Genomic DNA, 27278 nt, shown 5'->3' on the forward strand with positions numbered 1-27278 from the left:
AATTATGAAAGCCAACATAGACTGCCAACATGGTTTTATAATTTAAGAACCTAATAAGGTACACAATGAGATGTTTTGACAGTAAGCTTCTGTAGCCTACTTCAGTTAGTTGTGAGGAAGCCAGTGAACGGAAGGAAATGTCACGTGCGGCTTCCGAGGTCCCCTTGAAAGTCTCTTCCTGCACTGCTATTGAAATGATGTAGACTTGACATTACCATTTTGTTCAAAGAAATACTATAGCGCATTAAATGACATTGAGTTGTGAAAGTAGTACAATATTGAGCTCGGGCCTCTAGAAAGGCAGTTACTAATCCAGTACAGTATACCTTTCTAGTTATTGGTGTCGGTCCTCATGGGTAAACCTCCCTCAGTTTGAAAAGGGCGGTAGAAAGACGACATGTGAGTCACACACACGAAACAATCTCGCAACATAGTTATCGCTGGAAGAGTTGGAACTAAATATAACCACAAGACCACCTTGCTCGTCGACACACAGTCACATTAGTCTAGCCTAGGGGGTTCTCGAATTGCTCGCCTGAACACAGCTTGGGAAAAATTAATTGTGAAAAAACCTACATTGCCAACAGGACACGGATAATAACAGTCGAAGATTTGCGAGACGCGCGCAGCCTTGATGGAGGTAAAGTTTCTGCTTTGTTGATCTTTACACTTGACACATAGCCTACTGGCGCTTCAGTAGTTGAGTGGGTTTGTTTGTAAACACGTTTAACAAAACGCGCTGATGAAAACACAAGAGTGCAGTCTATAATAGACCATGTAGTGCAGCATGTGCCATTATTTACGCATGGTTAGGTTTTGATTTATGATTTGGATGAAAACGATGAAGAGTGAAATGTGTCCAGTGTCCTACTCTTTGGTGTGCAAATTTAACTTTTATTTTATTCTACTTCCGAGGCGATTTTTAAAATGCAAATTTATATTATCTCAGCAATAGGTTTAAGAGTACCTATTTCATCAGTGACAGGATACGCTCACACCCTGTCAATATGAAATGAAAACTTGTGTGTCTAGTTACATAACGTTACAAAGTAGCGGAACCCAACTAAGCTTGTTGAATTTGATAGCCTATGTGGGCTTGGAAATGTTTTCAGATTCCTTGTTGACAGTGTTGGGTAAGTTACTTTATAAATGTAATCCGTTACAGTTACAAGTTACCTTGATTAAAATGTAATTGTACTGTAACTTTTTGGATTACTTTTACAAAGTAATGTAACTGATTACTTTTGGATTACTTTTGGATTACTTAAGGTTTAAATGGGCATTGACCCATGTTCAACATTTTATTTGTGAGAACTGACACTTTTTTAACCAAATGTTAAAAAGTAGAGTGTCGAGGGTCTTACGGATAGGCACACAGATAGGCCTACGGCAGGGACGCAGGAGATTTTTCTTTTTAGATGCGTCCCAGCATCTCTGAGGGTAGCCTATGTCAATGTACGAGCACTTGCAGTGCACTCCTCTCTGCTCGCGCTGCGCTTGTCTCGCAATGCAATCAGCTGCGTGCTCCGGGCCAAATAGTCAACACTGCCACCTTGTGGACACAGGAGGGAACAATTTGAAGAGTGCGTTTCAGACGGCGGACGGACGGACAGACATACCCTCTTATCAGTAACGTGCGCTGGGATTTATGGCTGGTGAGGCAACTTTTTCAATATCAGATTTTCAAATAAATAATTGCCAAATAGGCCTACCGACAAGTTCCATATGTCATAGCAGCTTTCTTAACATAAGGTAGGCCTACATATTTTGACATAAGCTTACTGCATTTCCGCAGAGAAAATGCTATTAGTTCTCTCTCTCTCACACACACACACACACACACACACACACACACACACACACACAGGATTCAAACAGTGGTCTCACATATACCACACAGCACCAATGTGGACAGCAGAGCAGAGGAGAGGAGAGTAGTGGAGAGGAGAGGAGAGAAGGGGAGGGGAGAGGAGAGGAGGAGAGAAGAGGAGAGAGGAGATGAGAGAGGAGGAGAGGGGAGGAGAAGAGAGAGGAGAAGAGATGAGAGGAGAAAGGAGGAGGAGTGGAGAGGAGGAGGAGAGGAGCTCAAGGAGAGGAGAGGAGAGGAGAGGGAGAGGAGAAGAGAGAAGAGGAGAGGAGATGGGAAAAAGAGAGGAGGGGGGGGAGAGGAAAGGAGAGAAGAGAGGAGAGGAAAGGAGAGGAGAGGAGAGGAGAGGAGAGGAGAGGAGAGGAGAAAAGGAGGGGAGAAGAGGAGGGTAGGTGAGGGGAGAGTAGTGGAGAGCTCCTTCACAGCCCACTGCTCTCTCACACACACACACACACACACACACACACACACACACACACACACACAGGATTCAAACAGTGATCTCACATAAACCACACAGCAGCAGCAATGTAGACTGAGCATCACGGCGGATGCTCAAGACACACAGGATTCAAAACATGGTGTCATATAGACCACTGAGCACCACGGCGAACAAACCGGTGTGATAGCTTTCGTGATACGAACTGGATTCTCGTGCAAATGTAGGCCTACATCTACTTGTACGAGGCTACGACAAGCGATGTGGGACAAAGGTGTGGCAGGAAGCGAATGTCAACGTAAACAGATATTACACACGCTTCGATATGGTCACCAAATATTTTGGGACTGTCATTTCTGTTATGCCTACACCTTGGAATTAAATCAGAGTCTTGTAGTTACACGGGTATATGATTTACCTCAACGGTACCCTGTACTCAACTTTACAAACAGTTACCGGGCACATGAGAATCCGGTGCCCATCACAAAAGCTACTTTCCTGGTGAACCAGTAGCCTGTTTGTGTAGCCCAGTCCCCGCCCTGGGCGTCAACACATAGCTTTCTGGTTCACCAGGAAAAAAAAGCTACCACACTGGACAAGAATCACGGCGGATTCTCTCCCTCCCCACGGGTCTCACAAACACAGGCTTCACACACATAGGAAATTGGTCCTACTGAACTCGTGCATCAGGTCCATGCGCGCTCTTTTTCCTTCACTTGGCGTTGTGCATGCTAACGTTACTTTAGCCGGTGCTGTTCATCCAAAGCCCCAAACGTCGCCCCAAACGTCCAAAGCAATTTGGCATTGAATATGAGTAGCCGCGAGGATTTGTGTTTCGTGAGGCTCCTTAGTCCTTAGTAAATTGTTAAGTCGTAAAATCCCATGCGAATGGTCTTCCACACATTCTCGCCGGTTGCAAACAAGACACAGAGGAAACAACACAGGGGAAACAACAATATTTTCTGCAGTGTTGTACCACTCACTTTGAAATGATCGGGTAGTTATTCTGACCGGTCACCTGAGTAGAAAACCCTTCACATCTGTCGGTCCTCCATTCTTTATCACATATTTCCCCTTGGAAATCCAACTTTGAGAATGCTCTTAGTTTCGTTATGAAATCCACTTGTAGCAGTCAACGTGAACAAGCTAGCCAACAACACCGACTGACTGTATTGTGAACTTCAGATTCGCTATGACGTAACTGTCCAGCAAGACTCAACACCAGAAGGAGTCTGCGGCCAGGCTACTGCTCGCCTCACCATCGTATATTTCAGTGGGCGTTATGCCAAAGCGTCCAGAGTAAAGAAATGATAATCACACGTAGAAAATATTTAAAAAATATCAGGAAATGAGGGCACACCATACATACTTCTATTAAGTGTATAAAAAGTTTAATACAATATTACCAGGTTGCATTCACAGAACGAGCAACATGGCGCATGCGCGCAACTTTGTTAACGAGGGATTGCGCAATCCGGGGTGAGGCCAGTTCAGAGTTGGCCCAAATTCAGCGTATTCGGAGCAATTTGACATGAAATGGGCAAATATTACGATTTTGGCCACGGAAATGATTGAAAATGAGTGAAACTGTTTAAATACTGCTCAAATGGTAGTTATGGTGCAGATGCTCGAAAACAATAGCTGTTATTGTTACTATTATTCACATTAACTGCATCTCATCATTCTCATCAGGAGCTGGTGAGGCCGTGCCTCCCCTGCCGTATTGGAGTGCACGTGCCTGCCTCTTATAGAGATGCTGGGACGCATCTAAAAATAACAAACAAGTACAAATGCATGTCAACATGCAAACGGCAATAATTATGAAGTTTTTAGAGATTAACCGTCAATGTGATGGCTAGAGGACGCGCACACCCGAACGTGCCCAATGATAAAAAACGTCACTCTCGCCAGCACGCAACCCTTTGCCAAACACGGAAGTGCTGCGAGACCGGTAAGACATGATACTTTCAAATGCTCAAGAAACATTGCTAAGTGCTCTTAAAACACTGAAAACCCACTCGTTTTAACTCATAAGTATAAACAATGGAATTAGGCGAAACAAAATATAGAAACAACAGATGTTGACAAAACTTGGATTTCGTGTGGTTTGTGATTGGAAATGTATGCGCGTTTCGAATGTAGCCTATGCGAGTGTAATGTATGAATACCATACTCTGGGTTTAAATGGTTGTCAGCTAAGCATGTGTGTTAATAATTAATTAAATAAAAGGGGGCAAAGTGTAATCCTGTTAAGTAATCCCCATTCTCATGGAATGTATCTGTAATCTGATTACATCGTTTTTTTCTTGTACTGTAACGGATTACAGTTACTTATATTTTGTATCCTTTTACCGTAACGCCGTTACATGTAATCCGTTACTCCCCAACCCTGCTTGTTGCATGGAAACGCTCTGTGTATAATATTTTTAATCGGCACAGAAACTGAGCTGATTTCTTTTTCACATGTGGAACATAACTTATTCCAGGTCTGGCAATGTTTAATTCATGATTAATCATTCTGAACTTGTGCATGTTGAAGGCTAGATTTAATGCGAAAATTTATTAATTTGGTGTGAAACAATTCGAAGACGTTCAAAGTTGTGTGAAGTAGCCTAGACCGGAAACTTTTTTTTCTTTTAATGCAAGAGGAAGATCATGCCTGAGAGAGGAGGTTGACACATTGTTGCAGACGCCATATCCTTCCTGAACTGTGCCAGACGTGGGCCTGGTTTGGTCCACGTCAAACTCTTCAGACATCAGGAGGGGTGACATGTGCGGTGGGTGTCGGTATGCGTTTCTGTGGTGAGCTGCCGATGCGAGTTCATTATCTCCTGAATGTCAACTATGCAAACCCTCACGCGGAGCAGCACTAGAGCAGGAGCGCGCGCGCAATATCGCGCACCGCGCAACTCGTTTCGGCAGCTGTCGGAGAGCTCGTTTTGACAGAGACGCGGATGTGCGCGCAAGTGGCTCAGCACTGGTCCAACCCCGGCACGCAGATCTGTTCATTGTGACAGCCGGGTTTCTCCTTAACCGGGTTTCCCCGTATTTGGGCGAGCGTTGATGTGGGAATCAGCACCCCTCTGCTAAACGATACGCATAGCGGCAGTAAACATAGTAAACACTTTGCCTCGCTGTCTGCTATGCGTTACACTGTAATAATGTATATCTCATTCTTAGGTTTCCCACAACACACCCTCCTGAGTCCTTTCAATACTATTTGCTCACTCCTGCCCTTCCCTAACTGTTGCCATGTGCACCCACACCCCCCTCCCTCCCCTGTCAGTTCCTCTGTCTGATCAACAAGTGTGGCCTGCAGTTGGTCAGTGCACGTGCTTGTGTGTCTAAAGCAGACTTCCTCTAGCAGTCTAGGTCTACCCAGCAGGGTTGCTGACCACTTTGGCTGGGCCCAGGACAATGGCATCTGAAAGCCCGATTTATACACTGCAATGGGAACCTTGGGGTAGAGAGAGAGAGAGAGAGGTTCCATTTGCCCATTGTTTCCGGGTTCTATTATTGCAAGGGGTAGGGGGGGGGAATCCCCCTTTAGGCAGACCTAAGGACTGTTCTATTCATTGTAGGTGTATTATGACACGCCCCTTTAGGCAGACCGGAACCTGGTCACGTTAGGTGCCCATAGCAACCTATTACATTGGCATATCTCTCTATATGCCTACTTAAAGAATCTCTGTTTAGGGCCTGGGACAACACACAAACACCCCTTTGGGGTCCCATCCATGACATCACACCCTGCTGTGTCTGAGATGACACATTTAACCCAGAAGCTAGATGGACCGTGCCAGGAAAAAAGCCCAAATGTGCACACAAAGAATGTTGGTGCCCTGTTTTGTAGCTTGCATGGCAAGAGGTGTGCGTGTGTGTGTGTGTGTGTGTGTGTGTGTGTGTGTGTGTGTGTGTGTGTGTGTGTCTAAGTGTAAGCTGAGTCCCTTTTGTACTTTGACTCATTCAGTAAAACCCAATGGAGTCTCGTTGGATGTGATGAGCTCAGTACAGAAGCTCTGTTTGGCAGGATGTTAAATGTCAGTTATGTGAGGCCTCTGTTGTTTCACACGGGCTTGTGGTCAAACACGAGGCGCTTCACTTCACACTGCTCAACAGGTGCATTCACACAAACCCGCATCCTGTGCCTTATAACAAAATGCAGCAGAAATCAAGCATGTGTGCTTTCACACTCCAGATTTAATATGGCGCACGCCTGCTACTGCTACAGTATAAGCACCAAGAATAAGAACGCTCTGATACATTACATTTGTATCTTTTCTGCAGAAGGTAGCCTAGAACAGTGTTTCCCAACCTTTTTTGTCCTGCGTACCCCCTAAAGCCATTTTGTCATATGATGAGTACCCCCTCGCCCTCACACATGCTCTGTTCCTCTATCCCAATGTGACTACACTCAATAAATTTGCTATTATTACATTTCTCCGCGTACCCCCTGAGGTGTGCTTGCGTACCCCTAGTGGTACACGTACCCCTGGTTGGGAACCACTGGCCTAGAAGGAAGTGATTATGCCCCTGAGCAGTAGGAGTAGGAGACGCCTACTTCAGTCCTGTAACATTCAATCCTGCAGCATTACAAAGACCACCTCCCTCATTTCATGGGCCATGGTTATCTCTAAATAAGGCACAAAATAAGCAGTCGATTCTTGCATTCGATGTAGAACATTTCGATAAAACCATGGACAGCTTGCCAAACCAACAGCTACAGATATGCACTGGTGATTATGAACATCCTCAAGTCTGTTTTTCTCCATCGACATTTAATAAAAGACTTGCCATCACACGTTGATTTGAGGGGATCATTTTTATTTTAAAAAAAATGTTTTGATTTTTTTTTAGTTTACATTTCATTGCAGTGATTATGCAAGCAGCAGCATTTACTATTCATGTCTTTGCCAGAAGGCTACTGTTTGTTTTTGTTTTTGTTTGTTTTATGTTGGGTTTTGTTCTTGGTTCTTTTTTCTTCAGTTCACATTTCATTGCAGAGATGACACAAGCTGCATCCTTTTCAATACTTGTCTTTAGACGGCCGGTATTCTGTCGAGATGAGTTGCCTCCTCGAGATGAGCGACCGGTAGCCTTACTCGATAGTGGTGTTCTATCAATTTGTGCTGTCTCATCTAAATGAGCGACCTTGATTTTCCGTGGAAGACGTTTCAATTGGCCATGGTCCACGTAGTACTGTTTTAATAACCATTACTTTATTTATTTCACGGACAGGGGTGTGCAATCGTTCGTGCAGAGTTTAATAAGAACGTGCGGCTGCTGACCACAAAAAAACGTGAGCCTCTCGTTTGAGCAAGTGAAGAAACGTGCCATAGAGACTGAGCTGAGTTTGCGCAAATACAGGACTGGAGAAAGTGTTTGGGATCAGGGCCTGGCTACGGGTTGTTTAATGCAGCCATTTGCTGTTGGTTTGGGCTGCCTTCTGGGCTGCCTTCTGGGCTGCCTCTTCAGCCTGGTGGTCCTGCAGCACAACCACGACCTCATCCACCTTGGAGTGCAGAGACTCTTCAGACTCGAGCAGTTGAAACGGCTCTAAGTTGTCGATCTCCAGCAGCATGCCGGTGACCTTGGCAGCCATGTTGGGATGAAGGCTCTGGGACAGGGGCAGCTTGCTCCCGATCAGGGCGTGCAGGCAGGCAGGCACACTCCAAGCATACCTCTGCTCCTCCAGGTTGAAGTCAGCCTGTATGGAGGCGGCACTTCTCTGAGCACTCCCCCCAGTTCCACATATGATGGCAGCAGGGGCGCCACCAGAAATTTTGGGCCCTATGAAAGATTAGAATTTTGGGCCCCTTAAGGGCCCCTCTTAGTGCTTTTGGGCCCTCTTAAGGGCTCTGCATACTTCACGTGCGCACTTTGTCGCGAGTGGCGCGAGAACCATTAATGACGTCATCACTTGCGACAGACTATTCATACTTCAAAAGCGCCTTGCTCGCATTGTCGGAAGTGCCCTCTGCTGTTCATGAGAGAAACGGCAGTATTTTTCGCAACTCGCAGCGTGAGTTCTACTGATGTATAAAATAGAAAGCCAAACACGGCTGCTGTAGGGCTACTGAACGTCTGACTTGTGACTTACCACATTGAAACATATATTTTTTTGTTGTAGCCTACATTGCCAGATCATTCCAAGACCATGTGAGAGCATTGTTCTGGCGGCAGAATTTATAAATAGATCGCCGAACACAACGTGCTTCTGAACAAAGTAAACAATTGTTTCACTGAACAACATTTAAGAGAGAAGATAAAATAACTCTCTATGACATTTTATTATCCTCAAAATGATGCAGGATCCATTCTGTAGTAGCCTACAGTAGTTGTAGCCTCTCTTCGCAACTCCTGCTTTGTCTGCCTACCTGCATGGTCGCTGGTGGCGCACGACAAGTTAGAAAAATCCTCGTGTGCACGACGTTGCGACACGCGCCGAATTTTGAGCTTACGACGGGGGGGCGTGTCGAAATTTTAGGTCACGTGACGGCGCGCGCCATCGTCGTGAGTGAAGTATGAAGGAGACTAGCGCCACTCACGACAAGTATGAATCCCCCTCTTAAGGGCCCTTGTCAGTGCTTGGGCCCTTAGAATTTGTAACATCTCCCCCCCCCTAGGGGCACCCATGGATGGCAGGCACGAATGTATTTGTATGGGTGTAAATGTGTCTTTCTTGGCTAGGGCCTACTAGGAGAAGAGGTAACTGCCTCAATGTGACTACCCTAGTAAAATAAAGGAGAAATTAAAAATACCCGGGGAGGGGTGTTGGTCCTGTGACATGATGTCATCTTTAGCATGCTGTAGTCTCCCACTCCTTTGTGGTTCTAAGGGCTAACTTAACTGAAGGATGCGACTTTGTGTTCTTGGCACCTGAGCCAGCTGGCTGGACAGGGTGTAGATGGCACGGTTCTGGGCCTAAGGGATAGGGGCCATGACTAATCCAGGGGGTGGGGCGGGCAGGGCTGGTGTGGCTTGATGATGGGCTCGGGCGCTGCTGGGGCACATACGCTGGCCATCCTCTGCTTGTAGCGGTTGGCCAGGTAGGCCAGGGCCACGTACAGGTACAGCGCCGCCCCGGTGGCCACAAAGAGTCCCTTCATCTCAGTCACAGCCTTGGTGGCCTTGGAGGACTTGAGTTTGTTTAAATGTTGACACAGGCCTAGCTCTGCACACTTACAGTATAATATGATCATTTCAACCTGCAGAACTAAGCTTGTACTGTTGCTGAAGTCATCTGGATAATTGAACACACGTGGTTGCTTAGGAACAGAAAGACAGCAATTCAACAGCAGCGAACAAAGCAGAGATATCCTTCATTTTGAAAAGTATATTTTACCTGCTCTAGTAACCTAATGCAAAATAATATTATGGGACGCATTGTCATTGTTTACATTGTCATTGTATGCATGGTAATCCAATACTTCCATAAGCAGTGTGCAGAGCGTGGTTCGTGTGAGTGGGCTTGCACAACGCCTGTCTTCCCCTCATGCCACCACAGTTGCAGCCATCTTGCTCCACGTTCCTCTCTTACGAAGCACGGTGACTTGTGCAAGAAGTGGTTACTACAGGGTAGTCTGCACACTCCAATTTCTTCTATTCCTTTTAATTCATGGTACAGAACATTTCAAACGTGTGGTCTTTTTTTAATTCTATGCCATGAATTCACAGAAAGAAAAAATCTTTCTGACTGAACCTTGAATCACAAATTTGCACTTTTTTCATTTTGACTTTATTGCAGGGTACGCCTATTATCAAAGTGTCAGTGGCCGAGTTGGCTGGGAAGTTTAAAAGTCATAATGTGTCGGGTGGTCCAGTGGTGTATGATGCGGTGAGGTCCATACTCTCCTATATACTTTGCAGCTTTGGCCTACTCTTCATCTCCTAAATTCGTAGTTCACACCTCCTGTCACTTCTGCAGCTTCTCTTCCATCTGCAAATCTCTGCTGGGCAGGGTGGCTAAAGGATGATCGCAAGTCAAGATCAAGTTGAAATCCAGGTCGTTGATCGTGATAATCAGACCTGCACACAGTATATATTGTACGTAATTAGTGTGGCAGATGCCCAAAGATCATGCCATTGACTGATGACAAAAAAGGTTTCAATGCAACTTCTCTCAAATTGTCAGAATCACTAAGTGCTAAAATACGCTGTGGTCACCCTTGATTTTGATTGCTTTGGGAGTTCAGATATTTCTCAGAAGCTTTCACCTGATGGAATATCCTCTCCCGACCTGTTGCCATTTCTTCCCTGGGCTCCATGTCTGTTTCGCAATGTCTGTCTCTTGGTGTCCCTTTATGTGTTTTTAGCATCTTTGAATGTCAATGTTTTATTCTGACAAGTGATTTGACTGTTATTAGTATTACTTTATTAAACAGAATATCTGTATGATACAATAATATGTCTTGCTTAAGCAGTTATGTTTATGTGACAGGGTCCATACGACCAGTTTTTACGCACTACTTAAGTGATTGGGAACTAGTCCGTGCTGCACTCATCTTTGTCTTTGCATTCTGTTCTTAAGTGTCTGGAACCGGACTGTAGGTTAAGCATGTCAGTTTCTCATGCATGTAGCCCATGTTCTGACATTTCTCTCTTTGCGCTGTCAGAGTAAGCCAGTCCGACGGAGACCCCCGCGCACGCTCCAAATACCCGGCAAACATGAGGAGGGCAAAGGAGAAGAGCAGGTGAGACCAAATACTAGGACTGAATACTAGAGCCTTCGTTGGCGATTAAATTTCTATATCGATTTCTTAGGTCAACGATTCAGTTGTTTTCTAGACTTAAGAACACTCCATGATTTGATTCAATTCGAATCGATTCAAATCAATAATACATATTTTTATTTCCCTTACAGGCTAGGCTTATGTGTAAAATTTAAAATAAATTAACAAAAGCTGAAATATCTGCATGCATTTTATTTGAGGAGCATCATCACTAGAGTCAGGATTATTATTACTGCATGAGCAAAATATAATGGCTCACAACACCGAGTGCAATAATAACATAATTGTTATTACGGATAATAACAAACATAATGGATTAATATTGATTTATGGCGATTTATCGATTCTCTTGTGGAAAAATCGCCAGCCCTACAGTAAGATCGAGGCATCGATGCTAATCGATTAACATTTACACCCCTACTGAATACTGTGGAACTGGCCGTCCGGTGGTGTCCTGTCAAAATGGGCTGCTTTGTCGAAAAGAGCTACCAGTAGCCTGTTGACAAACCCTGTACCCCCTGACCTGACCCAGGGGTGGTTTGTAGCTCAGCTCGACAGGGCACCAATTCCACACCACTTGCTGAGTGAGTAATGTCTTGGTTATATACCATGACAGCATAATGGATGTTCATACAGTATCTAATTCTCCACCATACGTGGGATCCGGATTACATTACTGCGACTGTTTGGACGTGTGGTGGAATGACTTCATACTAGGTAGTAATGACATTGCCATGGCTGTGTGGTTATTATTAACCCAGTAATGATGCTGTAAAGATGCTTGCTGCGGGTTGTGGAGTTGGAGATGTCACATGGTGTCTGATGGATACATGATTGTTTTAAATCCTCAGAAAGGAGACAGCACTCCTGCACGTCCAGCCAGGTCAAGAAATAGGAATTCTGCTCTCATTGAGAAGCTGCAGGTGAGACCCTGTGCGATTCAGAAACATTCAAAATGGCTTTATGATAATATTCTGGAGATTTAAAAGTTTTCCACTGAAATAGGAGTGTGATAAGTCAACACTTACCCTACACATAGCCTACCAAATGCAATATAGAATTGTTGAATTCAAACCTTTCGACGCTTTGAACGAGTATTAATTCAGCTTATTGGGTGTATGAGTAGGGTGTATGAGTGTAGAATTAGAACTGTACTACAGAATTTGCATGCAATTTTGGTGTCCAGTGGAATAGGTTTGTGGCATTACCTGTTTATAGCCAGAACACAATGACACAATGACAGTTGTCACTACATGTTATACTTACACTTTCATGGCATTTGTATGGATATTACAAAATAAAAGTCCTTGTGCCCGATGTGCTTCTTCTCCCCTGTACAGGCCGACCTGGCTCTGTCCCCCGCGGCCTTGCTGCCCTCTCCAAAGAGTCCGGGGATCAGGCTGCCAGCCCCAGCGTTAACCCTTAGCAGCCCCGGGCCCCGCAGCCCTGTCTCCCCCACACCCAGGCCAGAGAAAGCCATGGAGGTGGAGGCCCCGGCGAGCTTCGAGAAGCCAGCAGAGGGCGCCCTTTTACCCAGCATCAATAAGGTACAAAGCAGGAGTGCGTTACAATATGCGACCTTGCCTCCTCCACTTCTGCTTGTCTCCTCATCCCGCCTCCTGGCCCCTCCTCCGTGGAGAAAACGATTAAGTTTCCCAGCTGTCAGCCTAGCCACAACTTTTGAGGGACTGTTTTTCATTCACCATCCCAATTGCAAATGAGAAAAAGACTCTACAATTGAGCTTTTGCAAGATATTGAAATATAATGCTGTGGTCAGTGATGTCATCATGACTTATTACTTCCTGGTACGAGGAGGCAAGCACAAGTGGAGGAGGCAAGGCCGCATATGGGAACGCACTCCAGGAATGGGCAAAGCAAGGGATGTGGGCCCTAAATGATAGCCTGGTACATAGAGGTAGAAAATAACACTAGAGAGGACCCCGCCCCCCGTTTTACGGCAATCTGTATCGGCCATTATCTGTAGGTAGATCAGAGAAATGGAAATTAACGGAGAACGAGGCTCACCTCTGTCAAAAATGGCTTAATCATGTGAAAATGTCCATCAACACATTATACAAGGACAATAGTTGAAGTGTGTTGCTAACTATGTTCATAAAAGATATTATTTGATTTTTAAATGTATTTTATCGACTCATGATTTAAGTAGATATTTAGCCTGACATTTAAAATCTGTTCTTTGATTAAAGTGTTACTTCATATTTACACAGTTTTAGTTAATTTCTTGACAGGGGTGGGCGTGTTCTCCATTGACTTGCATTGCCAGAAGGTACCTACACTACCTACGGAAGTTGGGAAGCTCCAGCTGCCATTTCCCAGTGCTGTCGCAAATTGCTGTGTCCTCTCTAGTGTTATTTTCTACCTCTATGGCCTGGTATGACCCGCTCATAATACTTCTCTTCATTTGTGATGACCCACCCATAATACTTCCAAAGATATATAATAAGAGGAATGGAAACACGTCCACTCAATGCAAAAGCGTGTTCTTAAAATTCGGTCTCCTAAGGGGGCGTTGTCCGTCCTTCTCTTTTCGTGGTGTTTGCACAAAATGTGCGCTACTGCCATCTACAGCGCTAAGGGGACTCCATTTATTCTCAACCTCAAGACTCCGAAGGTCTCCTAATCAAAGGTCTCCTAAAGGGGCTGTCACCTGACATAAAGTGGATACCAGAAAAGAACCCGCCTCCTTTATCTCCCTCTAATATAAGATTCTCTCATACTTCTCTTCATTCGGATTCATGAATTCAATAAGTTTTATGTGCGGGTCATATCAGGCTACCTAAATGAGGCCTTCCGCTCTGTTTCCTGGGCCTGCCATGAAGTAAAAAGGAAAAAAAACTGAAGCAAAATTAAATTGAATGTGGTCTTTTGTTGGAACTTAAATATATTTTATAGCCATCAAATAACATGGTTTCAGAACTGGTGTACCTTAATGGCATCATCAAACAACCTGTAGAACCTTCGTTTCTAAAACAAAGCAGTTTTTTCTCTCTTGAAACTAGCAATACACTGTTTTATTTATTTATTTATTGTTTATTATTTATTATTATTTATTTATTTATTGTTTAAGTAGAATATGAGTAAAGGTAGGGTTTGTTGCATTTAGAGTCATTTAATCTGGGACATGAAGACAAGAAGATTAGACCCTTAAAATATGATCTTTGGATTGTTTGGTTGTTGGAAGTGAATGCAAGAGTAGTCTTTTGTTTTCTTGTGTTTTAAATATCTGCTGCCAATGTCACACAGGGTAGGGCACGGCTATCAGTGCGGCGCCGGCCGCCATCCCGCCGGCTTAAGAGGTCAGGCAAAGAGGAGGACGAGGAGGATGAGGCCGAGGCGGCGGAGGACAGTTCAGACAGACGTCCTTCATCTCCTGCCACAGAGCCTGCCAAAGGACAGGCAGCGGTGGAGCCAAAGGCCCAGGCCACCACAGCCACAAGCGATCAAGGAGAACTAGCTGCAGAGACACCCGCTACCAACAGGGCGGCGCCAGAGACTGGGGATGATGTGCCAAGCCCAAGCCAAACCCAGCCCAACAGCCAAGGTGAGACCAGCAGCACAGGTGCAGACCAGGAGGGCGGCGCTACAGAGGCACCCACAGCAGAAGCAGAAGAGGCTACTGAGAGGGGCGCTACTGCTACTGAGTCTGCAACGCAGGACAGCACCTCTGAGACCAAAGCTTCCAAAGCAGACTCAGATCAAACATCAACTGTGAAAACAGGAGAAGAGAATGGAGAGCAGGGCAAAGAATCCTCTGATCTAAAGGTGACCATGAACACTTTTGGTTACATGATGGGAGCTATTGACTCTTTAATCATGTCTGTCTGTTGGTTAATACAATGATTCATATGATACAACCTTTAAATTAGCTGGTTCAATGTTGTTGGAGTTCATTTTCCATATAACTAAAATGTGTTCTTTTTGCATTGCAGAATGAATCGACAAAGAATGAGGCATGAAAAAGAATGCCATCACATTTGCCTTAAGTCAAATTTTACAATCAGCCAAAGAAATGAAAGAGTGTATGAAGGAGAGAGAGGTCGTTCTTTTATGAACTGTTACTTTTCATCAAACATACTGTGCATGGACACTCTTCTGTGGGTTATGGTGAAACCTGGAATGTTTACACCACAATTCCTATATAGCAGTTGAGAACAAAATGGTAGATGACTGCCTTTCTCAGCTGACATGGAAAAACACCAACCCCATACTGAAACTTTTGTCCTCTGAGATATTGAAGAGAATTGTCTCCAGGGATGACCATCAGAGCCATCAGTTGCATTTTAGAGGAAGCTGTAAGATCCTGGGGAACCCTAACGGTGGGGACACATAGGAGGCGAAGCGAAGAGAGGCGAAATCCAACCATCATCAGGTCGTCGCGGCGAATCAAATGGAATGGAACAGTTATGTTGTTGATTTGATTGGGCCGTGGCAGGCGAATTCGCTCCTAATTTGCATAACATTAAACTTTCTTTAATAATTTTGCTCCTGTTCGCTTGCTTTCGCTTGCCATCACTTGGCTTCGCCTATCTCATAGGAATGAATGGCAAAGTTCGCAAATTCGAGTGTATGTGTCCCTACCGTAATAGTAATCTGAGAAGAAACCCTCTGAAGAATGTTCAAGAAAACCTCCTTCAGAGAGCTTTTTTGCAATTTCTACTTTGGCAAATGGAAGGTTCTTTGGGAAACTTTTAATTTTTACAGTGTAGATTTTAAAATGACAAATTTAAGGTAACCTGCGTGAAGCTGGCCCTCCTCACACCAAAAATGCTGAAATAACACTGCAGGTTGTTTGTGCTGGATTATGCTGTATTGTATGTATTAGTATTATGAGTATTTGAGTATTTAAATTACTCAAAAGCCTTAAGCCGGGGGGCAGCTTCACGCAGGTGAGAAGGTAGGGGTCACCCTACAGATTAGGTACACAGGTGGACATCATGACCTCAGTTTGTAGCCTTTTCATATGGTCCTGACAGACATATCCACCTCTGGGTGCCTCTCATGTCACAATGCCTGCCATTTCACGACTTCAGTGGTACATCTCCATTCCATACACTTTAAAGTTTGACATAGCTTAATAATGAACATCATTTGAATAGACGTTTAACAGCACAATGTAGCTGTGCACTAGAGACACTGAATATTGTTTATGTAAATTACTCCAGATCATGCTCATCTTGAAATGAGATGATATAACATGTTTTCTTTCTGTGAAGTTTATTTTGGTCATTATTCACTGGATATTAAAATGTGCTTGGTTGAGCTTATGAATGTTTGGACACGTGGTGAATTTGTACCTTTCAAGCGGAACTGCCAAACTACCATTTCACAATACCTTTGCCTTTTATTGACTTGTGATTAGATAGTTGTACATATCACACAGGTTTTCTCATGTCAGACTGTGATCTCAATTAATTTTTAACTTGAATGTAAGTCTCCATTGTAGGTCTGCACTGGGTTTTGTATTTAGGTGATGCTTTTGCAGTAAGTCATGTAAATAAATCAAGACTTGTCTTTGCCACTATTTCCTCATGAGTGTTTAATGTGTAGCTTATTGAATGCACTGACTCACACCACGTTGAATGCACTCACAGCCTCACAATATCTTACCAGATTTTAAACACCGAGGGCCACTTCCTTACTTTATCACTGCTAGTTCCTGTCCATTCAGTCCAAAGAATCCAACATGACATGACTGCCTACAAATGTACTTTGAGAACCACAGGTTATGTTCTGATGCCATCGTTTTCTGACAAAACCAGGGCAGATAGTATTCAGCCTCCATGCCTGATTTCAGGCTTGACAGAGTTTACAGGAAATGGATCGCACTCTGAGTGCCATCCATTTCCTACAACTAGATTACTTCAGAGACGCACCAACAAGACGGAAGAGCGCGGTGTGTGGAAGATAACCTTGACAGAGTTTGCAAAAATAAAAACATTGATAATAATTAGCCATTAGGTTATTCTTATCTCAGAAAGTGTTACAGGTTCAGGCTTTTCTTCTACTATCAGGCTTGAATAATTGTCATACACAGGCTATTAAATGTTTGAATAATGTGTCAAAATAGGCCTACGTTACGTCACTATGCAGTATCTTGTCGTCGTTGTTAGAGCAGGGGCAAAAGTTCAGGCTCAGGATTTTTTTTCACTATCACCCTTGCAAAACAATATCTACAGTGAGTCCAATATGTATTTGATCCCTTGCTGATTTTGCCGGTTTGCCCACTAATAAAGACATGATCAGTCTATAAATTTATGATAATATGTATTCAAACATGGAGAGACAGAATATCAAAAAGAAATTCCAGAGAATAACTTAAAATAATATATTTTAATTTATTTGTATTTAATTTAGGCAAATAAGTATTTGACCCCTCTAGCTAAAGAAGATAAAGTGCTTTGTGGCAAAGTCCTAGTTGTCTAGCACTGAGGTCAGATGCCTCGTGCATATAGTAGAAAATATTCTTGCCCATTTTTCTTTGCACATTATCTCTAAAACATTAATAGTTTGTGGCTGTAGCTTGGTAAATGGGAGGTTCAGTTCTCTCCATAGAATTACTACAGGGTTAATATTTGGAGACTGTCTAGGCCACTTCTCGACTTTAATATGCTTCTTATTGAGCCACTCCTTCGTTGCTTTGACTGTATGTTGTGTATTATTGTCATGTTGGGAGATCCAAAAATGGCCCACCCGTCAGTGTAGTGGTGGAGGGAAGGACGTTTGCACTCAGGATTGCACATTACATGTCTCCCTCCATCCATTTGTTGACAATGTGAAGTTGTCCTATGCCTTGGCCAGACAAACACCCTCAAACCATAATGATACCATTTTCATGCATGATGGTGAGGAGGGTGTTCTTGGGATCATAGACAGCAGTACTCTTTCTCAAAACACATTGAATTGTGATTATGCAAAAACAGCTTGATTTTGGTTTCATCTGACTACAGCACCTCCTTATCATATCCTAAACCAGTCTGATGTCCGTTGGCAAACCTCAAGTGGGACTGCACAGGTTCCTTCTGAAGTAGAGGTACCATGTCTGCACTACAGGATTTTAAACATCTGTGGCATTAAGTGCTACCAGTAGTTTTCTCAGTGATTTTGGTCCCAGTAGCTTTGATATCATTGCCTAGTTCATCCCGTACAGCTCTAGGGTGATTTCTTTCTGTTCTCATGATTATCAAATCCCTACAAAAGGTCAAATCTTGTATAGAACCCCAGACAGGCTGATGGATAGTCATTTTGTATTCCTCACATTTTGGAAGAAATGCATCAACAGCTGGGTCATTAATACTCAGTCTCTTTCTTGTGGCTTTGCAGCCCATTTAATTTTTGTTCAGGTCTAAAATCGTGTCCCTGATATCATTTGACCACTCTTTGGCCTTTCCCATGCTGGTGAGGTTGGAGTGTGACTGATTCACTCATACTATGGACTGATTCTGCTGATTCAATGTGTCTTTTATGCATGTTAGTATGTACAGGTGTCTTTAATTCAGATGACAAGTTGATCGGAAGTGCCCATCTGGTCTGTGTGGGCCCGGAACTGTAATCAGTTGGCAGGGGATCAAATACTTATTTTGCTCGATGAAATGGAAATAAATTAATATATATTCTCTTCAGTTAATTTCTGGATTTTCTTTTTGATATTCTGTCTATCCATATTAGAATACATATTATCATAACATTTATTGACTGATCATGTCTTTGTTAGTAGGCAAACCAACAAAATCACCAAGGGATCAAATACATAATGGACTCACTGTACATGTCCAGTCATTTGGATTGTACTCTTTGAGTCTGATGATGTGAGGTTACAGATGGTGATACAGCAAAAAGACTCCTTGTAAATTAGTGTTTCTCAATGGGGGCTCCAGACCCACTCAGTTGCAACTGAGGTACATTAGTCCATTTTATTTTATTTTTTAGTACTGAGATGGGCGTTGGCAGGCTTATGATGAGGTCAAGGGGGCGTTGGGAGGATTATGATGTGGTCAAGGTGGTGTTTATTGAAAAAAAAAAAGAAGATTGAGAACCATTCAAAGTAAAAGTAACAACTCGCATGATTATCAGTGCTAGTGCTGGCTACAGCTCATGTGTGCATCTCTAAAGCTCAGCAATGCATCTATCACACTTTCACTATATCACACTACAGCCAGCCACCTTGCACCTTAAGAGACTGCTAAATAAGAACTATCCAGAGGGGCTCTCGCTCTCGCTCTCTCGCTCTCTCTCTCTCTCTATCAGATCAGTGCACTACAACTCACTTGATTAGCGGAGCATGCAGAGCGGTGTATGCAGTTTGTTTATTGTGGACGAGAAGAAGTATTACATGATTAAGGTGCCTAACTGGCGGGGGGCCATTTGCCTGCATCTACTGTCTGGTCTGAGGCTGCAGAATGTGAGCAGACTGCACAGGTTTACGGATAATCCCTCTGCTTGCCAAACACTGCATTTAGACTCCTGTCTCACTAGCACAGGCCTGTTAAGAAGAAGGAAAGGTGTCTACTGAGCTCCATATTCTCCTCTAGATCAGTGGTTCCCAATCTTTTTCTTGAGGGACCCATATTTTTACCATTGTAAGCTTTGGTGACCCAATCGTGCGAGCGCCCACACGAGAGGGAGTCACATGATACTGTTTTCTGCGAAAACTCATTAGTTATTTTATTCCTAAATTTGTCTTCAGTCAAATATAGAATAACTGTTTAATGTATCACTTACATTTTGTTGCTTCCATGCATATATTAATTTAAATGCTTTGTCATTTATTCAACATGGACTAGGCCTATATGTGGTAGTACAATTAAACCCCTTAAAATCAAGAGGGCTTTGCGACCCACTGTGGATCTTTGGCGACCCATAGGTTGGGAACCACTGCTCTAGATTACCCATAATCATGCTGCTAATCCCCCTTAAACATGGGGGGCCACTGAGCCAAGCAGCTGGCTGTCATAAACATTCCAGCAAGACAATATGATATTGCCAGAGATTCTTTAGATATTGCCTAGAAGTGCTGTGCAGTAGGGTTCAGGAATCCTACGCAGGTGGTCGATAAAGGGACACTGAGATGTTTAGTTGTTTATTTCCATAATTCATGCTACCCATTCACTAATGTTACCATTTTCATGAATACTTACCACCACCATCAAAGAGGGCAGTCATGGGTGAGCGGTTAGGGCGTCAGACTTGCATCCCAGAGGTTGCCGGTTCGACTCCCGACCCGCCAGGTTGGTGGGGGGAGTAATCAACCAGTGCTCTCCCCCATCCTCTTCCATGACTGAGGTACCCTGAGCATGGTACCGTCCCACCGCACTGCTCCCTATGGGGTGCCACTGAGGGCTGCCCCCTTGCACGGGTCAGGCATAAATGCTATTTTGTTGTGTGCAGTGTGCAGTGTTCACTTGTGTGCTGTGGAGTGCTGTGTCACAATGACAATGGGAGTTGGAGTTTCCCAATAGGCTTTCACTTTCACTTTCAAATTCTAAGTATTCATTATGACTGAAAAAATTGCACTTTTCATACATGAAAAGGGGGATCTTCTCCATGGTCCGCCATTTTGAATTTCCAGAAATAGCCATTTTTAGCTGCAAAAACGACTGTACTTGGGCCATACTCGAAAATAATAGTTTATTTAGTAAACTTTCATGAAAAGATCAAATGTGGCAATAGGCAGCCCAGTTTCAATGAGCAGCATAGTTGCAGTACCTTTTTTTGACCATTTCCTGCACAGTGTCCCTTTAAGAATGGAATGTTCAAAATGTGACAGGAATGGAACCCTTAATTGGCAACACCTATTCTGATTCTATGGTGGTGTTGACACAGACTGCTTGTGCTTAATCATTAGGCCTACAGTTTATATATTTTTTAACTCGTTAAAAAAGTAAAAAATAATTAGCACATGACCTTTTGGAGTCATATCCCAGATTTCTCTCACAAAGTTTGAATCAAGTTTATAGGTTAAATGGTTCAGTCAAAAATGAACCTCTTGAAGCCGATGTGCTGACCTCTTAACAGACAAGTTTAAAAATGAATAGGAAACCGCCATTGGGATTTTTACACAGGTTAGTTGTGCATTGGTCTATTTGTTTTGTTAGTACGAAGGGATGATAACAAGGAGGCATTGGGAGACTTATGATGAGGTCAAGGGGGTGTTTGTTAAAGGTTGAGAACATTGCTGTAAATTGATATGTTAAAAGTAACACTTCACATCTATCACACTTTCACTTGCCTATATTACACGACAGCCAGCCACCTTGCACCTTGAACGACCACTAAATAAGAACTATATGCAGAGCGTCTCTCTCTCTCTCTCTCTCTCTCTCTCTCTCTCTCTCTCTCTCTCTCTCTCTCTCTCTCTCTCTCTCTCTCTCTCTCTCTCTCTCTCTCTCTCTCTCTCTCTCTCTCAGATCAGTGCACTGCAACTCACTTGATTAGCGGACCATGCAGAGTGGTGTATGTATGCAGTTTGTGTATTGTGGAAGAGAAGAAGTATTTAAATGATTAAGGTGTTTGACTGGCGGGGGGCCATTTGCCTGTATCTACTGTCTGGTCTGAGGCTGCAGAATGTGAGCAGACTGCACAGGTTTACGGATAATCCCTCTGCTTGCCAAACACTGCATTTAGACTCCTGTCTCACTAGCACAGGCCTGTTAAGAAGAAGGAAAGGTGTCTACTGAGCTCCATATTCTCCTCTAGATTACCCATAATCATGCTGCTAATCATGCTGCTTAAACATGGACTTGCATGGACATGGACCAGTCCTTTTGACACATTGTGGTGAAAATACATTAATAAAAAATGAAATTATATCATTTATATTATTTATTTTCACATTATTGTTTCAACGTCAAATGAATAATGAACTACTCTCTAATACATGTGTGATTCATACAATGTGGCTGAAATATTGTGCAATGCTGCAATGGAATAAGAGTAGGGTTTTATTTTGTGGGATTTAGTTCCAAAAGTATTACATTTACCAACATTTAATTTTATTACATTGTATTACATGAACTGCAGTGCTCCAGTGTAAACTACTGAATATATTTTAAACATTTTGTACGCTTTATACAGTACTTGGTATCCATATGCATCATGACTTTGCTGTTTGAACCCTAATTTCCCAGAGGCGAACAACCAAAGGGATTAATGAACTGTCCTCCTCTATTTGATCAAACAAATCAAGTCTTAGTGCTTGCCCCATGCCTGGGTGACCTAGGCTTTTCCAGTTAGCAGTACAGACCAGTCGTCCTTCTCTCTGACTGCAGAGGACGTATCAAGTTAGCCTTTAACCCTTGCCAGGAACTCTCGTGCCAGGGCCAGGGCCGCCGTAATCAAACCGTGCGATCTCCTAGAGGCGTGGCCTTCTTTAAGGAAACCCAGCCTCGGATTCTACGAAACCTAAGGAGGGCGTGAGACTAGTTCATCAGTGTCATTAATCCAGACGGCCTCACAATGCACAATGTTCCGCCAGTGCCACCTAGTCATGGAAAAGACATTCATTCCATTGCACTGCCCTACTTCTATGACATTACAGAGAGTAACTAGATTGCCTTCTCGCAGAAAATGCTGGAAGCGGGCTTGCCTTTTGGGCCAGAGCTGAGCAGGTATATATTTAATATCTATACATAGATCAGTGCCGTGCTTAGGCTTAAAACCAAACAGCTATTTGAAAACAAAGCTAAACATTTTTTTTGAGAAAAAACATCCACCCAGTCAGAAGTTATGGGCCAAACAAAAATATGTCCATCTTGAATTCAGCCATCTTGAAAGTGTTGGCCACCAAAATCGAAATAGTTAATGAACCTACCCTAGAGCGTTATCACACCGAATCTAGGACAAATCCATCCATCCGGTCAGAAGTTAGGGGCTAAACAAAAATTCGGCTATCTTGAATTCAGCCATCTTGAAAGTATAGGCCTCCAAAATCTAATCAGTTCATGTACATACCCTAGAGCATTAATACACCGAATCTGGAACAAATCCATCCAAACGGTCAGAAGTTAGGGCTAAACAAAAATTCGGCCATCTTGAATTCAGCCATCTTGAAAGTGGACTCCAAAATCTAATCAGTTCATGTACCTACCCTAGAGCATTAAAACATCGAATCTGGGACAAATCCATCCATCCGGTCAGAAGATATGGGCCAAACAACAATTCAGCCATCTTGAAAGCGGTGGAGCTCCCCGTTTCAGGGATATACTAAATAACATACATGCTTTTTTAACTTAGCTAAGGAACACTATATAATAAAATCTGAAATTCTATTTGGGTCAGAGTGGAATTCGAATTCACGACCTCCTAATCTTCAAACCAACACCTTAGCCACCGACCCAAGCAGCTGGCTGTCATAAGTGTTCCAGCAGGACCATATGATATTGCCAGAGATTCTTTAGATATTGCCTAGAAGTGCTGTGCAGTAGGGTTCAGGAATCCTACGCAGGTGGTCGATAAAGGGACACTGAGATGTTTAGTTGTTTATTTCCATAATTCATGCTACCCATTCACTAATGTTACCATTTTCATGAATACTTACCACCACCATCAAATTCTAAGTATTCATTATGACTGAAAAAAATGCACTTTTCATACATGAAAAGGGGGATCTTCTCCATGGTCCGCCATTTTGAATTTCCAGAAATAGCCATTTTTAGCTGCAAAAAGGACTGAACTTGGGCCATACTCGAAAATAATAGTTTATTATTTAGTAAACTTTCATGAAAAGATCAAATTTGGCAATAGGCAGCCCAGTTTCAATGAGCAGCATAGTTGCAGTACCTTTTTTTGACCATTTCCTGCACAGTGTCCCTTTAAGAATGGAATGTTCAAAATGTGACAGGAATGGAACCCTTAATTGGCAACACCTATTCTGATTCTATGGCAGTTAATATGGTGGTGTTGACACAGACTGCTTGTGCTTAATCATTACAGTTTATATATTTTTTAACTCGTTAAAAAAGTAAAAAATAATTGGCACATGACCTTTTGGAGTCATATCCCAGATTTATCTAACAAAGTTTGAATCAAGTTTATAGGTTAAATGGTTCAGTCAAAAATGAACCTCTTGAAGCCGATGTGCTGACCTCTTAACAGACAAGTTTAAAAATGAATAGGAAACCGCCATTGGGATTTTTACACAGGTTAGTTGTGCATTGGTCTATTTGTTTTGTTAGTATGAAGGGATGATAACAAGGGGGCATTGGGAGACTTATGATGAGGTCAAGGGGGTGTTTGTTAAAAAAGGTTGAGAACACGGCTGGAAATTCACATCTATCACACTTAGGCCTACACTACAGTATATTACACAGCCAGCCACCTTGCACCTTAAACGATTGCTAAATGAGAACTATATGCAGTCTCTCTCTCTCTCTCTCTCTCTCTCTCTCTCTCTCTCTCTCTCTCTCTCTCTCTCTCTCTCTCTCTCTCTCTCTCTCTCTCTCAGATCAGTGCACTACAACTCACTTGATTAGCGGAGCATGCAGAGTGGTGTATGTACCTGTATGCAGTTTGTGTATTGTGGACGAGAAGAAGTATTTAAATGATTAAGGAAGAGATTCTTTAAGTATATAGAGATATGCCAACATAATAGGTTTCTATGGGCACCTAACGTGACCAGGTTCCGGTCTGCCTACAATGCTCCTACATTGAATAGAACAGTCCTTAGGTCTGCCCCCCCCCCCCCCCCCCCCTCCCCTGCTACAGTAGAACCCGGAAACAATGGGCCAATGGAACCTCTCTCTTATCTACTCTCTCCGATTAAGGTGCCTGACTGGTGGGGGGGGCATTTGCCTGCATCTACTGTCTGGTCTGAGGCTGCAGAATGTGAGCAGACTGCACAGGTTTAAGGATAATCCCTCTGCTTGCCAAACACTGCATTTAGACTCCTGTCTCACTAGCACAGGCCTGTTAAGAAGAAGGAAAGGTGTCTACTGAGCTCCATATTCTCCTCTAGTTTACCCATAATCATGCTGCCAACCCCCCTTAAACATGGACTTGCATGGACATGGACCAGGCCTTTTGACACATTATGGTGACAATACATGAATAAAAAATGAAATTATATCATTTATATTATTTATTTTCACATTGTTTCAACCGCAAATGAATAATGAACTACTCTCTAATTAATACATTTGTGATTCATACAATGTGGCTCAAATATTGTACAGTGCTGCAATGGAATAAGAGAGGACAGAGGAGGGTTTTATTTTGTGGGATTTACTTCAATTAGTTTTAGCATTTGCCAACATTTAATTTATTACATGTACTGGCAGAGCTCCAGTGTAAACTATATTTTAAACATTTTGTACGCTTTATACAGTTATTGGTATCCATATGCATCATGACTTTGCTGTTTGAACCCTATTTTCCCAGAGGCGAACAACCAAAGGGATTAATGAACTGTCCTCCTCTATTTGATCAACCAAATCAAGTCTTAGTGCTTCCCCCATGCCTGGGTGACCTAGGCTTTTCCTGTTAGCAGTACAGACCAGTCGTCATTCTCTTTGACTGCCGAGGACGTATCAACTTAGCTTTCAACCCTTGCCAGGAACGCTCGTGCCAGGGCCAGGGCCGCCGTAATCAAACCGTGCGATCTCCTAGAGGCGTGGCCTTCTTTAAGGAAACCCAGCCTCGGATTCTACAAACCCTAAGGAGGGCGTGAGACAAGTTCATCAGTGTCATTAATCCAGACGGCCTCACAATGCACAATGTTCCTTCAGTGCCACCTAGTCATGGAAAAGACCTTCATTCCATTGCACTGCCCTACATCTATGACATTACAGAGAGTAATTACCTCCGCCAAGGAGGTTATGTTTTCGGTCGCGTTGGTCTGTTTGTCTGTCTGTCAGCAGGATAACTCAAAAAGTTCTGAATGGATTTGGGTGAAATTTGTGGAGTGGTTGAAAATGACAAAAGGAACAAGTGATTAAATATTGGTGGTGATCCAGATCACGACCCGGATCCAAGAATTTTTAAAAGATTCTTTACCATTGTGGACTAGGGCGAATTATGACACTGCAGTTTCTAACTCCACAAAAAGAAGGCAGAAGGAAAGACTTTTTTTTTTTTTTTTTTTTTTTTTTTTAAAAGGTTACCAGGTAGTTCTATCAAACAGCTTCCTTGGTGGAGGTCTACACTCTCTGAGTGCATTTCTAGTTAGTAATACCGGTACATTAAGCTTTGGTCATTGGTCAACAGCAAATTTGCCATACAGAGTACGTCTTAACTTAGGATAGTACTACATTTTATGACTACAAGTGTAACCTTGGGACTGCCGTCTGAGTTTGTCCATCATATTTTTTTGTCTATATTCTCATCCACTGCTTGTTTGTGTGATGTCTTTTGACCTCTGCATGTGTGATCAAACTATTCTTATATCTATCAGCAGGGAAGTGATAAAAAAAACTGTGTCCTAGTCAGAGGGACACGGCCTCCTTGAGAAATGCCACATAGACCTCTACAGTAAGAGTGCCAAAATGGAACCCTTACTGGGATTCTCGGAATCCTTAGGAGGCTGTGAGTCAGGTTCCTCAGTGGCATGCAGGGTTACATGTCAAGGGCAGCTTTGGGACTGCAGGCAGTTAGTCCATCATATTCCGTAAGAATTCTCATGTGAATAAATATTTTCCTTTTTGCCTATGATCTCATTCACTGACTGCTCTGTCCACCTTTTATAAAGTGTGGTCATTCCTACTATATCAGAAGGGAAGTAATAAAAATGTGTCATAGACAGAGGGAAACAGCACACAGCCTCCAAAGGCCGCATAGCGCTGTACAGGTGTGCACAGCTGCTCTGGTAGTGAGAAAAATATATCGTTTTCTGAAATTCTGCAAAAATGTATTGTTTTCTGAAATTCTGCCAAAATGTATTGTTTTCTGAAATTCTGCAAAAATGTATTGTTTTCTGAAATTCTGCCAAAATGTATTGTTTTCTGAAATTCTGCAAAAATGTACTGTTTTCTCCAGGCCAATACAGAGGCCAGAGGCCACAGACAAGGGTCCATTGGAGCTGACGGTCCCACAATTTGCTGCTACGCCCCTGCCTGACTTGCAGCCATTCAGTCCCCAATGCAGTAGGTCAATGGTTCCCAACCTATGGGTCGTGACCCAACCTATGGGTCACCAAAGATCCACGGGGGGTTGCGAAGCCCTCTTGATTTTAAGGGGTTTCATTTTAATACCATATGTAGCCCATGTTGAATAAATGACAAATGCATAGAA

At 43.2% G+C, this 27278-nt stretch overlaps 1 protein-coding gene across 2 annotated transcripts; it reads left to right on the forward strand.

Annotated features, from left to right (window-relative positions):
- Positions 1 to 148: 148 nt before the first annotated feature.
- On the forward strand, positions 149 to 17201 carry dub (duboraya). 2 transcript variants are annotated; one of them, XM_063202762.1, is made up of 7 exons: positions 149 to 640; positions 10054 to 10143; positions 10922 to 10999; positions 11890 to 11961; positions 12379 to 12585; positions 14304 to 14822; positions 14990 to 17201. In XM_063202762.1, the coding sequence occupies exons 1-7, from the start codon at positions 635 to 637 to the stop codon at positions 15014 to 15016; spliced, it is 999 nt and encodes a 332-aa protein (XP_063058832.1). In that variant the 5' UTR covers positions 149 to 634; the 3' UTR covers positions 15017 to 17201. The 2 variants fall into 2 exon arrangements, with proteins under 2 accessions (XP_063058832.1, XP_063058833.1); XM_063202763.1 differs by lacking the exon at positions 10054 to 10143 and having other exon boundaries at positions 152 to 640.
- The last annotated feature ends 10077 nt before the right edge of the window (positions 17202 to 27278 follow it).

Source organism: Engraulis encrasicolus, chromosome 7 (genome assembly GCF_034702125.1).
Source record: "Engraulis encrasicolus isolate BLACKSEA-1 chromosome 7, IST_EnEncr_1.0, whole genome shotgun sequence".
Taxonomy (NCBI): Eukaryota; Metazoa; Chordata; class Actinopteri; order Clupeiformes; family Engraulidae; genus Engraulis; species Engraulis encrasicolus.

Coding starts and splice junctions, on each gene's coding strand:
- dub (XM_063202762.1), top strand. Junction 10,144..10,921: donor GTCCAGTGGTGTATGATGCG/GTGAGGTCCATA, acceptor TTGCGCTGTCAG/AGTAAGCCAGTCCGACGGAG. Junction 12,586..14,303: donor TTTTACCCAGCATCAATAAG/GTACAAAGCAGG, acceptor AATGTCACACAG/GGTAGGGCACGGCTATCAGT.